The 13048-nt window shown below is 45.8% G+C and overlaps 1 protein-coding gene across 1 annotated transcript; it reads right to left on the reverse strand.

Moving 5' to 3' along the window:
• Positions 1-7774: 7774 nt before the first annotated feature.
• LOC136543768 (uncharacterized) lies at positions 7775-8179 on the reverse strand. Its single transcript, XM_066536131.1, has one exon. It carries the CDS (start codon positions 8177-8179, stop codon positions 7775-7777), a length of 405 nt encoding a protein of 134 aa, XP_066392228.1.
• Positions 8180-13048: the final 4869 nt, after the last annotated feature.

A 13048-nucleotide genomic window follows, 5' to 3' on the forward strand; every position in this document is an offset into this window, starting at 1 on the left:
GTTTGTGGCCTTGTATATCCATGGAGTGTAGCTTGTGAGCCTTATTGTCCTCATTATTGGTTCACCAAATCAGTGCTTTGTGAACAAAGTCGATGAGCTAAATGAAAGTGTACCAATGGACACAGACAGGGTTGTAGTGGTCAAGGCTGGGGATGACATGGAGATTGACAATGATCCCATGGAGGCCGACAATGATCTGCAGGATATTATGGAGATTCACAATGATCCCATGGAGGTCGGCTAGGATCTGCATGGAGAATGATTAATTATGCAACCAATGATGTACATATGAAGGCCTTTTTAACTTTTGCATAGTGTCAGCCTAATTAGTATCAGCATTTTAGCTTTCGGCATGCTTGTTAGCTTGGTAGTGTTCACCTACTTATTCGGTATGAATGTATGGAACTCAAGTGGGATTCCTTTCAATACGAGAGTATTGGCATTGTGCGTTCCTTATGTTTTCTAAGTGCATGTTTTGGCCTTCGCCTCAATGTAAATCTGTGTGCCTTATTATTCATCATCGAACTCAAGTTGGCTTCCTTTCAATCTAAGTACTAGAATTATTCTTTTCTTAGTTTTCTAAGTGTGGGATTGTGTGCCTTAGTGTTCATCAGCATATCATACGGAGGTCTCCATGTGGTAATAGGACCTAGCCACCGATGATGGTACTCTGCATTCATCGCCGCTTAGTTGAAAATTTTCCAATCCCGCGTTTGAACCGTCCCACGTGGAACCGATGAAAGTTCAATTCCCGCGTGCCGTAAAAGTTACACAGAGAGCAAGCAACCTACTCCAACATCCCGCCTAATCCCCCCCTGCACCCCCACCCTGCCACCACCCTCCCCCCCCCACACACATAGCTTTTCTTTTTCTCATTGCTGTTGTTCGTCATCGCCGCTCCTCATCAGCACTGCTCAACCCTTGCTCCGCGCCGGTGCACATCGCTGGATTGCCTGCATAGATCCACTAGCGAACGAGCTACTGCTATCACTGGTGTTGCCACTCATGCTCACCGCCGCCAAATCCAAAGGCAAGTGTAATAAGGCCTTACTTGCATCGCCGTCCCTTCTCCTCAAAACTTATCTCCTTACTAATGTTTGTTGATGTAATTCCATGGCAAGGCGGTCTCATCTCTTCAGCTAGTGGTGTCCTTCTAGATGAAGGAGGCCCACAACATGAGGAACACAGTGGACATCCTCTTAGATGATGTGCATGTTGACATCTTTAGCTACCTCCCTGCTCGGTCCTTGTGCTATTACAAGTGTGTCTGTCGCACATAGAGGCGCATCATCTCTGACTCCTATCAATGTAAGAAGCTTTCACAGACTGTTGCTGGCTTCTTCTATGGCAGCTAGTGGAAGGGCAATCGCCACTTCACTAGCATCACCGGTGAATGGCCCTCCTTGTCCTTTTTGCCCTTCCCCCTTAAAAAGTCCAAGTCTTAGATTCTTACAGCGGCCTCGTCCTTTGCTGGCGTGCTGGGTTTGATGGATTACGTCGCTATGTTGTATGTAATCCGGTGACCCACAAATGGCATGTACTACCGCATAGCATCCATTCTGTTGGTAAGGCTTGCTTAGGTTTTGACCCAATGTCCTCGCACTTCCATGTGATTGAATTTGTTGAGGTTGAGGGTGCATCCGTAGGTATGGAGATCTACTCATCTAAAACTGCAGAATGGACCTTTAAGGAATCTGAATGGGGCAAGGGTAGTATTATTCGATGTTCAAAATTGAGAAGTGTTTTTCTTAATGGTTTTATGCACATGTTTGAGTACTCTGCGATAGTTGTTGTGGATATGGAGGGAAACACATGGAGGACAATTCATAAACTAGGTGGTGTTGAAATGTCCATCCATCAAGCTTAGGGTCACATGTGTGTGTTGTGCTGATTTTCGCAATAGGTCTTCACTTTTAGTGTGGATACTTGAAGACTATGGTACTGATAACTGGAGTTTGAAGCATGTTGTGGACACGAAGGAACTGTTTGGACGCATGAATATTAAAGTTGATTCTGAACTTTGTGATGAGGAGTACAAAGTGATTATAGTTCACCCAGAATAGAATTTCATTTTCCTTGTTGGGAAGGATAGAACATTGATTGCATATGACATGGACCGACGAAAGGTTCATGTCATCCATGCCCAAGTCATCCGCTTTTGTAGATCAAGAGGGTGTTTCCATATGAACAAGCCTTACTATCTTCCTAATGTTCCCTTGTTTATGGAGTCATTAGCAGAGCAATAAAGGTGCATTTCCTATATTTCATTGTCATGACAGTCTTTGTTCAGGTAGGCAGTTGTGTTTTCATTCTATGTATGTATAGGCCAATTTTGGCTTGTTAACTAAAGGAATGGTATGTTTGATATTATTAATTCTGTTGCTTTGTTCAAGTTGTGGAACAGAGATGAATAGGTTCCATGGTGCATTGGCTACCAATCCAAAGGATGCACTAATTATATTCATTTTGCCTTACAAGCAGGAGTGCTACATAGAAGGAGCACACCTATGTCATTTTGTTATGTAAGTCTATATACATCAGTACCTTTAGTATGCTCTATGTACCGCTTGTGTTAGGACATCAGTTGAGAAAGATGTTATGGTAGCGTCCATTGTTATTGTCAAAAGCACTCTTGTTTGTGAACATGATTTATGGATGTAATGATTATATATTTGTATGCTTTGTGTTCATGAAGCTATTGAGGGCCCAGCTGAATTAGTAACTATTGTGAAACTAGATGAAATTATGTCACCGTCGCTATATGTATGATGCGGCAGGGATCAAAAGTATATCACCACTAAATCCTTTAGTAACCCAACACCGACTAAACGATCATCAAAGGCGGATCATGGTGCAAGGCGACGGTGACCATGACCTTTGTACTAGCGGGTCATACGCTGAAGCAACAGTGGTGTTAACCTCTACATAGGCATCTCAGCCATCGAACTGACAGTGAACCCGCACCGCTGATAGTTGGGTCAAAGTACAAGATGACGGTGCTGGTGACCACTATACAAGCGGTTGATGTACCCACACGACGGTTTTGATAGCCTCGACAAAGTCGGATCATTTGCCAATGCGGCAGTGTTAGTGTACATCCATAGCCAAATCATGCTCTAGTGCGACTGAAATAAGGACCTAATCATGAATGGATCATAAGCCAATCGATGGTGTTAGTGTACACCGCAGTCAGACCCAGATGTCGACCGTGAAGGCTATGACCATCACTATCGATAGCTTACTGCTGAGGCCAACATTGGACTACGATGTGGGTTATGATGCGTCTGTGAAAGGTGTGAGTGTAGTAGTGAGCGAGGACAATGACTTGGAGGATAGGGAGACATTGTTGTCGAGGAGGGCTCATCAAGGAGCTGCAGCCCCCATCCTCCGGTTGAAGAAGGTACCAGCATGGCGGGGCACACTGAGCAGACAAGGAGTCCTGGTTGGTGGGTGGAGAGCTCTACCGGCCAAGCTAGAGTTGAAGTCCTCAAGCCTGACTATGAGGCTCAGGCCAGAGGAGACGCATCCGCTAGCGTAACAATTCTAGAGGCAAGCCCCGTGCCCCTAGGTTTTTGGGAGAATGGCCACGCCAACCACTGAGACGGGTGGCCCCAGTGGTGCGCACAAGATCAAATGCACCATCAGGCAATCTAGCAAGTAAGTAACTATTTTCATAATTGTTTGGATCTTGATTTATGCCATGGAGTTTCTGACAGACAATTACTGTGAAACAGCAAACCATCAACTAACCCCTTGTGGATGATTAGGACTACAGAGGGGTCTCATGGTGTGACGCCTCCTGCTGCCCTCATGGACATCAGAGCCATGAGTGGAGGAGGGTTGGCCAGGGTGCCAAGGGTGGACGGATCTCACGCAGGCGATGGCATGGGGAGTTCATGAGCTGCTGAGCCCATTGAAGACACCAAAGCGATTGACGCGGGCGCAGGGCCAATGCTAAGTTCTTTGGCGTCCCCATCGATGATAGGGTTGGGCCCTAGGGTGGAACAGGCATCTAGTCACCCTAGGGCCCTACCTAGGCTGAGTCTAGGGGCACCAAGCCACCCCCATCCTAAAGATGTGCTAGGGCCCTCAGGGGAAACCGTCGAGTGGATAGAGGAGATCCTCTAGGAGCTATCGCTTCTATGGGATGAAGTGAAGACTATGACGCACATGTTCTTGAAGCATGGATACTGGGCCGACATGGTGTATGAAGAGCATGCCGACTCACATATACAGAAACTAGAGGCCAACCTCAGGTTGGTGAACAAAGAAATACGAGTAAGTTGTACTTGAGTTGGTATGTGTTTCATTGTAGCAGACTATGTAATTGATTCTATTGTAGGACATGATGCGCACCGCTGAACACTAGCGTCGACAACTAGAACAAGTCAAACCCATGTTCAAGGAGAACAAGCAGTTGCTGGCATTGGTGAAGGCACTAGAGGAGAGCCTGGTCGAGCTCAAGGAAGAGCAAGCCAGATGCAAATGCACTTGGAGCGGCTAGGGTCAGAGAAACTAGCCAAGACCGAGCGGGCCAATGCTTAATCTTTATTAAATCATCAAATATGGAGAAATATATATCTTTATTTGGAATGTTTTAGGGATAGAAACCCCTAAGGAGCTCAATGTGCTAGGAGTTGGGGATGTCTATCCCTTTAGAGTTGCATAGCCTATAAGACCCTGGTTGGGTAACTTTCTTGATGGTGTACGGGCCCTCCCAATGCAAGGGGAGTTTGTGCAAGCCCTCAGTCTTCTGCTTCCTGCTGAGTACAAGGTCGCTGACCGTGAATGATCGCTCGTGGATGTTGCAGTTGTAATACCTTTGTAGGCCCTCTAAATTTTTGGCCATGTGAACACACATAACCAAGAGCTCTTCTTCTAGGCGATCAATGTCTTCTTATCGGGCAACAGCCAACTTTTCTTCATCATAGTTCTTGACTCTTGGTGCTTAGAACACAATATCGACTGGCAGAACAGCCTTCGAGCCGTACACCAAGTAATATGGCAAGAGACCAGTGTTATGACTGGTCTAGGTTTGGAGTCCCTAGACTATAGCTAGCAATCCTTCACCCACCTGCCCGGATGCTTCTCATCTTTCTTATACAGTCTCTTTTTAAGGGCATCTAAGATCATGCCATTTGCCCATTCAACCTGGCCATTGGCTCTAGGGTGGGCGACCGAGACGTATTCGACAGAGATGCATCGGTCTTCACAAAAATCCCAGAAGTCATTACTGGTGAATGTAGAACCCAGGTCAGTTATAATACTATTTGGTAGGCAAAGCGGTGCATGATATCTTCAAACATTTTGGTTGCCTTCTTCGTGGTTGCGGTGACATGAGGCTTGTACTCAATCCATTTGGAGAACTTATCAATGGCGACATACACATATTTGAAACCTCCTGGAGCCGGTTTGAAGGGCTCGATCATGTCTAGTCCCTAGCATGCAAAGGGCCAAGATGTGGGAATGGTATGAAGGGCTTGTGCTGGCACATGTATCTACTTAGCGAAAAACTGCCAACCTTCACAACACCAAACGAGCGCTTTGGTGTCTGCCACGGCTGATGGCTAGTAAAAACTAGCTCTGAAAGCCATGCCAACTAGATTTCTGGAGGCTGCATGATTGCCACATGAGCCGGCATGGATCTCAAGCAGTAATTTTTCACCCTCCTCTTAGGAGATGCACTTCTGCAATAGTTGATCTTTTGAGTTCTTTCGCATTAACTTGCCATCGACCAGCATGTAGTGCTTACTACAATGAATGAGACATTCCATCTCTGTTTTGTCACTCGGGACCTCCGCTATGGTGAGATACTTAATGAACTGCTCTCTCCAAACAAGGCTAGAAGTAGGGACCACCAGGACTAACTGCTCGATGGGGGGCGTTTTGTCGACTGGCTGCCCTTCCTTGATTGATGGAGTCATTAGGTCTTGAATGAACACACCTGCTGGGACTTTAGCTCTATAAGACCCCAGTTTAGATAGGTGGTCGGCTGCTTGATTAGCGTCCCGAACAACATGGTGATACTCTATGCTGTAGAATTTCCCTTCCAACTTTTGGATCTCGGCGCAGTAATGTCCATCTTGTTGTTGGTGTAGGACCCATCCTTGTTGACCTGGTTGATGACCAGGGCGGAATCACCATACAACACAAGGTGCTTGACACTGAGTTCAATGGTGATACGAAGGCCATGGAGAGCTTCCTCATATTCAGCGGCATTATTGGAGGCTAGAAAATGGATCCAGAGTACGTAGAGGAGCTCATCCCTAGAGGGGGTAATAAACAACATGCCTGCACCGATGCCTTCAATGTTGAGCTCGCCATCAAAATACATCTTCCAATGCTCAGGGCAGTCGACCGGCATCGACTCTTGAACCTCGGTCCACTCGGTGATGAAATCTACCCAAACTTGTGACATAACCATCGGTCAACTCCTAAACTCGATGGAGTAGGTTCTAAGCTCAACCGCTCATTTGATGATACAGCCTCTAGCTTCTTTGTTGTGGAGGATATCACCAAGGGGGAATTCGGTGACTATGGTGATCTTGTAATACTCAAAATAATGGCGGAGCTTGCAGGATGTGATCAGGACTATGTACAATAGCTTTTGGACCTAGGGATACTACATCTTGGACTCGTTCAGGACCTCGCTGATGTAGTAAACTAGTCGCTGGGCCTTTGTACACATGTCTAGCCTCCTCACGCTCGACAACAATAGCCGTGCTAACAACCTAGGAGGTCACAACGATGTAAATCAGCAAAGTCTCATAGGATTGAGGTGCAGTCATAATTGTAGGCAAAGTCAAGAACTGTTTGAGCTCGGCGAAATCTTTATTGGCTTCCTCCGTCCACTCGAAATGCTCATTAGCCTTCAACAGCTTGAAGAAGGGGAGACCTTTCTCACCCAATCATGATATGAAGTGGCTTAGAGCCGCCATGCATCTCATAAGCTTCTGGACGTCCTTCACACAAGTCGGGCATTTCATTCTTGTGACGGCTGAGACTTTATTAGGGTTTGCCATCATCCCCTGAGCGCTAACGATGTAGCCCAAAAGAATACTAGATGGAACATCGAATATGCACTTAGTGGGATTCAGTTTCCATCGGTATTTTTTGAGGGCTTTGAATGTTTGCTCGAGGTCAGCCATGAGGTTATCAACGGTCTTGGACTTAACTACTACATCATCGATGTAGGCCTCAACGTTGTGGCCTATTTGATCTTTAAGGCAATGTTGGATGGACCTCTGATATGTCACACTAGCATTTTTAGTCCGAAGGACATGGTGATGTAATAGTAGGCGCCAAACGGCGTGATGAAGGACATTTTGATCTAGTCCTTCTCCTTTAAGGAGATCTAGTGATAACCAGAATAGCAAGCTAGAAAAGAAAGCAATTCACAACTGGTGGTGCAATCTATGACCTCATCGATGCGAGGCAGACTGAAGGGGCCTTTAGGGCAGAGTCTGTTGAGATGGGTATAATCAATACACATTCTCCATTCTTTATTCTTCTTTTGAACGAGCACTGCGTTAGCCAGCCACTCAAAATGATGCACCTCTTTGATAAATCCAACTGCTAAAAGCCGGTTTAATTCTACCCTAATAGCCCCCTTCTTGTCCTGTGCAAATCATCGAAGCTTCTGTTTGATTGGCTTGGTGGTCGGCGAGACATGTAAGGAGTGCTTGATTAGCTCCCTTGGTACCCCAGGCATGTCGGTAGGTTTCCATGAAAACACATCTGTGTTGGTACGTAGGAAGCTGACGAGCGTGTTTTCCTATTTGAGGTCTAGATGGGCCCCGATCTTCATGGTATTGGCTAGATCAGCAAGGCCGAGGCTTACTTCCTTGGTTTCACTAGCCTTAGTAGCTTGCCGAGGTGCCTCCATCGTTGGGATCTCCTGATCATCTTCAGGCACCTTCTTGGACTTGGCAAGGCATGCCTCCATGCACATAGATAGGTTGAAGGCTTCAGCGAGGGCGAGGCTCTCCTTCTCACACTCATAAGCAACAGTGAGGTTGGCTGGCAAAGAAAGGACTCCTTCAGGCACCAACATCTTTAGCACTAGATAGGAGTAGTGCAGTATGGCCATGAACTTGGTCAGCGCCAGTCGGCCAAGAATGGCGTGGTAGGTGGTGTCGAAGTCAGCAACAAGGAAGGTGATGTACTCAATGTGAAACATCTCAATGGTGCCGAACTATATTGGTAACATGATTTCGCTGAGGGGCTAAGATGCCCTACCTAGAATGATCCCCCAGAACAGAGAGTTGACGGGGTTGAGGTCTTGCTTGGACAAGCCCAACTCCTTTAGGGCGCTGGTGAAGAGGATATCGAGGGAACTCCCCCCATCAATGAGGACCTTCATGAAGCACACCTTCTGTATGATAGTGTTTAGAATGAGCGGGAAGCATCCAGAGTAAGGGATCTCTGCCTAGTGGTCGCCCCTGGTGAAGGTGATGGGCTGATCCGACCAGGGGAGCTATCTAGGGTCAACAATGGTGATGGTAGCCTTAATAGATAGAACCTACCGAGAGGTGAGTTTCTGGTCGTGCCTATTCTCTGAGGCTACACGGCCCCCGAAGATTGTATGGATGGTCCTACTGTGTGTTGATGATAGTTAACAACCATTATAAACCATCAACATAACATGTATAAGGGCATAAATATGATCACCAACAAAGGTCTAGGGGTTTAAACTAACAAATTCCACGAGTTTTGTTGAATCTATATTTTCTGCAGGGTTTATCCAGAAAATCGTCAAGGTGGATCTAGATATCAGACTTAATCACGCTTATCCAAAGTGAAAAATAACCCTAGAAGGTTCCAGAAGACTCGAGAGGACACCACACTGAAGCAGAGGGCAAGGCACCACCAAGTAGGGTCGGCCAGCCCCACCTGCAGGCCGCCCGGCCCCTAGGGCCCACCTATCAGCCCCTCATTGCTATGTCGGTTCTCCACCACCTCCTAGATTGCATCTACGCTGTTTAATCAAGTTGATTTGATCCGATGGCTCAGGATTGATGCTCTGACATATATATATCAGCCCCTGCCAACCCCCTAAGGTGGAAGTCATTTGAGAAGACAGAAACCCTAAGCATCCTCAGAGCTTCACCATATTCTAGGGCATAGCTAGTTAGGCTAGGTCTAGAGGAAGGCAAGCAGGTTTCACTTGGATTCCTAATCGTGTCAAGAGCGTGGTTTGCTATAATCCTTGTACCCCCTCTCTTTTGTATCTCTCATTACGTTTAAATGTTTGCTACAATTGTTATGACAACATTATTCATATCATTTATGTTCCTAGTTATTATGTTCATGGTCTACTTCGATAATATACTTAGTATAGCTAGATTATCCTTATATTTATGCATAAGTTCGTATAGCGCTCACTCTAAGGTACCATGGGTGAGTGATCGACATTGTGTAAGCGTGGTGCATGCTTATACGTTGTTTACCTATGGATACACCCTATATTCCGGGTCATGTGGTAGATCGCAGATGTGACACTCTCGTTGAGTCCTTTGTAGTCCACTCCCCAAATATAGGTATACAAGTAGGATCTAGTTATGAAGGAAGACAGGCTTTGTTCTTAATGTTCCTTAGTAATATCCCTTATGTGTAGATATGAAGTTGATCTTAGCCATGACAACTAGGTGTAATTGCACTAATCAATGTATGCTTTGACTTATAATTAAGAATAACTTAGGAATTATTCCTCTAATATTCTATTTAACTATGCTAATGCCATAGAAAGGAGTACTACGAGTGATTAATGATTAGTTATTATGCACTATTCATGTATACATTTACCTCTTGACTTACCCTTATTATGAGTAAAATATTGGTTTTGGTTTACTTCTCCATCATTAGCATAAGTTATCAATACATGTCATTGTCAGACCTTCCCTATGGTAAAAATATAAATAACGATACCTAGAATACTCCTGGGTGAAGTGCTACAATGGTATATTATCTGTGCGCTTGCAGATCCCTTTCATATATATATATATATACATATACATATATATATATACATATATATATACATATATATACATATATATATATACATATACATATATATATATATATATATATATATATATATATATATATATATATATATATATATATATATATATATATATATATATATATATATATTCTTCCTAGTCACATAAAATAATAAAGAGCTACTTAGTACTCCCTCTGTTCCTTAATATAAGCCATATAGTTTTTAGCACCAATATTAACGCATGGCTTGGAGAAGGATGTGAGACCGAAGAAAAAAAGGAAAATCAGGCCATCTTCTCTCTCCCAATTAGATTGCTTCCTAAATCTAAGGGATTGGTTGGGGCATGTGCTATGTACGGTGGGAAGGTTTCCAAACTAATCGGCGTGGGAGCTGATACGTGCCTATATTTTGGAATTTTCTTTAGAAATCTATATGGCTTATATTAAGGAATGTAGGGAGTATTATTCTAGTAGTAATGCTAAGTAGTACCAACAAGCATCTCTGGCATCATCACTAGGGATGACAACCTAGTAAAGTAATGTTAAGAGATGTAGACATACATTAGGTGGCTATTAAAACAAGTGACAAGTTAATAAATACCAATACTAGGGTCTTGGAAAGTAGTGCCTACATCTCTAGGGGGCTCGCGATCCTTGCCCACGTCGTCATCATGGTCATCACGCTCCTTCTTTTGCTCTTCGAGTAAGGCCTTAGCAAGGCCCATGCACTCCCTCTTAGTATGCTTTGCGCCTTTGTGGATCGGACATGGCCCATCAAGGAGCTTGTTGAACTGTGCGTCATAGTTACGTTTACCATGAGGCTACTCGATGGAGCTGATAAAGATGTCAGGTCGATGACGTTTTAGCTGCCCAGGTTTGGAGCCCTCCGGTCTGTCACAACGGTCATCGCGATGGTGGTCGCGGTCGTCATTGCACCGATCAATGCGGCGATCGTCATCGTGGCGTGCTGGATGATCAGTCTGAGCTGGGAGCCTGGCTAACTTCTTCTTTATGGTGCTGGTCGAACTCTTTAGCATTAGCGTACTAGTTGGTCGTCTAGAGCATCTCCTGACCGAGATCGATGGCTTCCTATTGAACTTCCTATGGAGCTCATCATGATGACAGAGCGCGCAGATGAAACAGGTGATCACTTTAGCTTCAAGGATGTTAGGAATCTAGTTTCTTACTTTTGAGAAGCTCCAGATGTAGCTCTGAAAGAGCTCTCCTGTCCTCTGGTAGATCCTGGCCAGGTCATGCTTTATTGCTGGTCGCTCACAAGTCACCTAGTAATTTTCAACAAACATTTTCTTGAGGTCATTCCAAGAGTCAATGATATTCGGCTGGAGACTTGTGAGCCAGTTCATTACGGTGGGTTAAAGCATAATTGGCAAGTAAATGGCCATTACGTCAGTGTCGCCACCGTCGGCTCGCACGATGATGGCATAACTCGTCAGTCACTGCTCAAGATTGGCATGGCCATTGTATGGTTAGACCCCATAGATTTTGAAGTTTGTGGGCCACTGTATGGCATGGAGCCTTCTCATGAAGGCTTGTGGGCCATCACTGACTATGGCAGTGTCATCAATGGCTGGCAGAGTGGGGGCTCCTATAGCTCTTGGGGTGATGCCGGCGGCGCTAGCAGCAGGCCGGATAGCGATGTCGGTGGCAGGCCGAGCGGTGTTACTAGAATTAGATGGCTCCATCGACTGAAGAGCAGCCTTGAGATTGCCCCATTCTTGATCATACTCTTGTTGGCAGAGGATCTCACCCGCGTGGCGTGAGTTGCGACGCCTATCGATGCGACGACAAACGTCGTGAGCTAGTTGAGATGGCCCTAAATGTCTCCACCATGATGCTGGTTGACTTCCTAGTTGGCATTAGGGTTCGCGTAGCGAGGCGGTTGCCTAGGGTTTACGAGGACGTTGCCTCTCGACCCCCTCTAGATATAGGGGCCACCACTTGGATGATTGGAAGGAGTCCGCCTTGACCTCCCAGAATGGTTCGACCCGGTGGAATGAGATGGAGCTTGATTTTCATGAATTTTGAGGACCTAAACCACCGCTACCTTAAGCATGGTGGTAGCCTTGGTGAGCTCGGGAGTCTATTGGAGCCTATCTAGCTCATTCATGGCCACAGCGAGGTTGGCGTTGCCCAAGTGCCCCTTTGGAGTTGCCGTGATGGTTAGATCTGTATCTTGCCACCTCGAGCAGCGAGATCAAGCAGAACGCTTGGTGCTAACCGCTAGGAAGTGCAAGAGTTGTGGGAACTCATCATCATTAGGAGACCGATCTATGACTGACTCCACAAGCGACATGCATTCAGCCAGCTTTTTATTGACCCGATCTATAGAGGAGATCAGATCGTCCTGCTGGGTAGGCTTCCTCAGCCGATGTGTCATTGATGAGTGAGTTGTTAGAGAGGAAGGCGACCATGGGAGAGATCCTAAGATCAGATCTGTTGACGTAGCTATTGGTGCGATTAGCGCAGGGTTGCCCTGCACCGGTAGGACAATTTCCCCATCGCTGTTGGCGTTGACGACCCAAGTGATGGATCCGACCATGAAGGATTGGTCTGGCCTGGGAGCGAATGGAGAGATCAGGAGGCATACCATCTGGCTCGCCATGGGATCAAGCGCACACCCCTACCTGGTGCACCAATTGTTGACTAAAGATGCTCGGTAGTCCACCGAGGGGGCCACCCATGATGGTAGATTGATCGGAGAGGTGCGTGTGAACAGGAACTAGATGGTGACAGAGACACAAGATTAGACAGGTTCAGGCCATCAGCTCAACATAATACCCTAATCATTTGTTCTACCGGCTTGTATTGTCTACCATATATGATTACGTGCGTTTTGAGGGTGGTCCCCTACCCGCCTTATATAGCCCGAGGGGTAGGGTTACATGTCGATTAGGTCTAAGTCTGATCGGGTAAGAGATAATCTTTACATGGAATCATACATTCAGCATATCCTAATAGATTCTATGCGATCTCCAAGATGTCGCCGAGATGCCTTGTAGCGTGCGCCAAGGAGTGTCGT

This window comes from Miscanthus floridulus, chromosome 3 (assembly GCF_019320115.1).
Source record: "Miscanthus floridulus cultivar M001 chromosome 3, ASM1932011v1, whole genome shotgun sequence".
Taxonomy (NCBI): domain Eukaryota; kingdom Viridiplantae; phylum Streptophyta; class Magnoliopsida; order Poales; family Poaceae; genus Miscanthus; species Miscanthus floridulus.

Bases quoted from the DNA above. Each gene is read 5' to 3' on its own strand.
- LOC136543768 (XM_066536131.1), bottom strand. From the start codon at position 8,179: ATGTTTCACATTGAGTACATCACCTTCCTTGTTGCTGACTTCGACACC.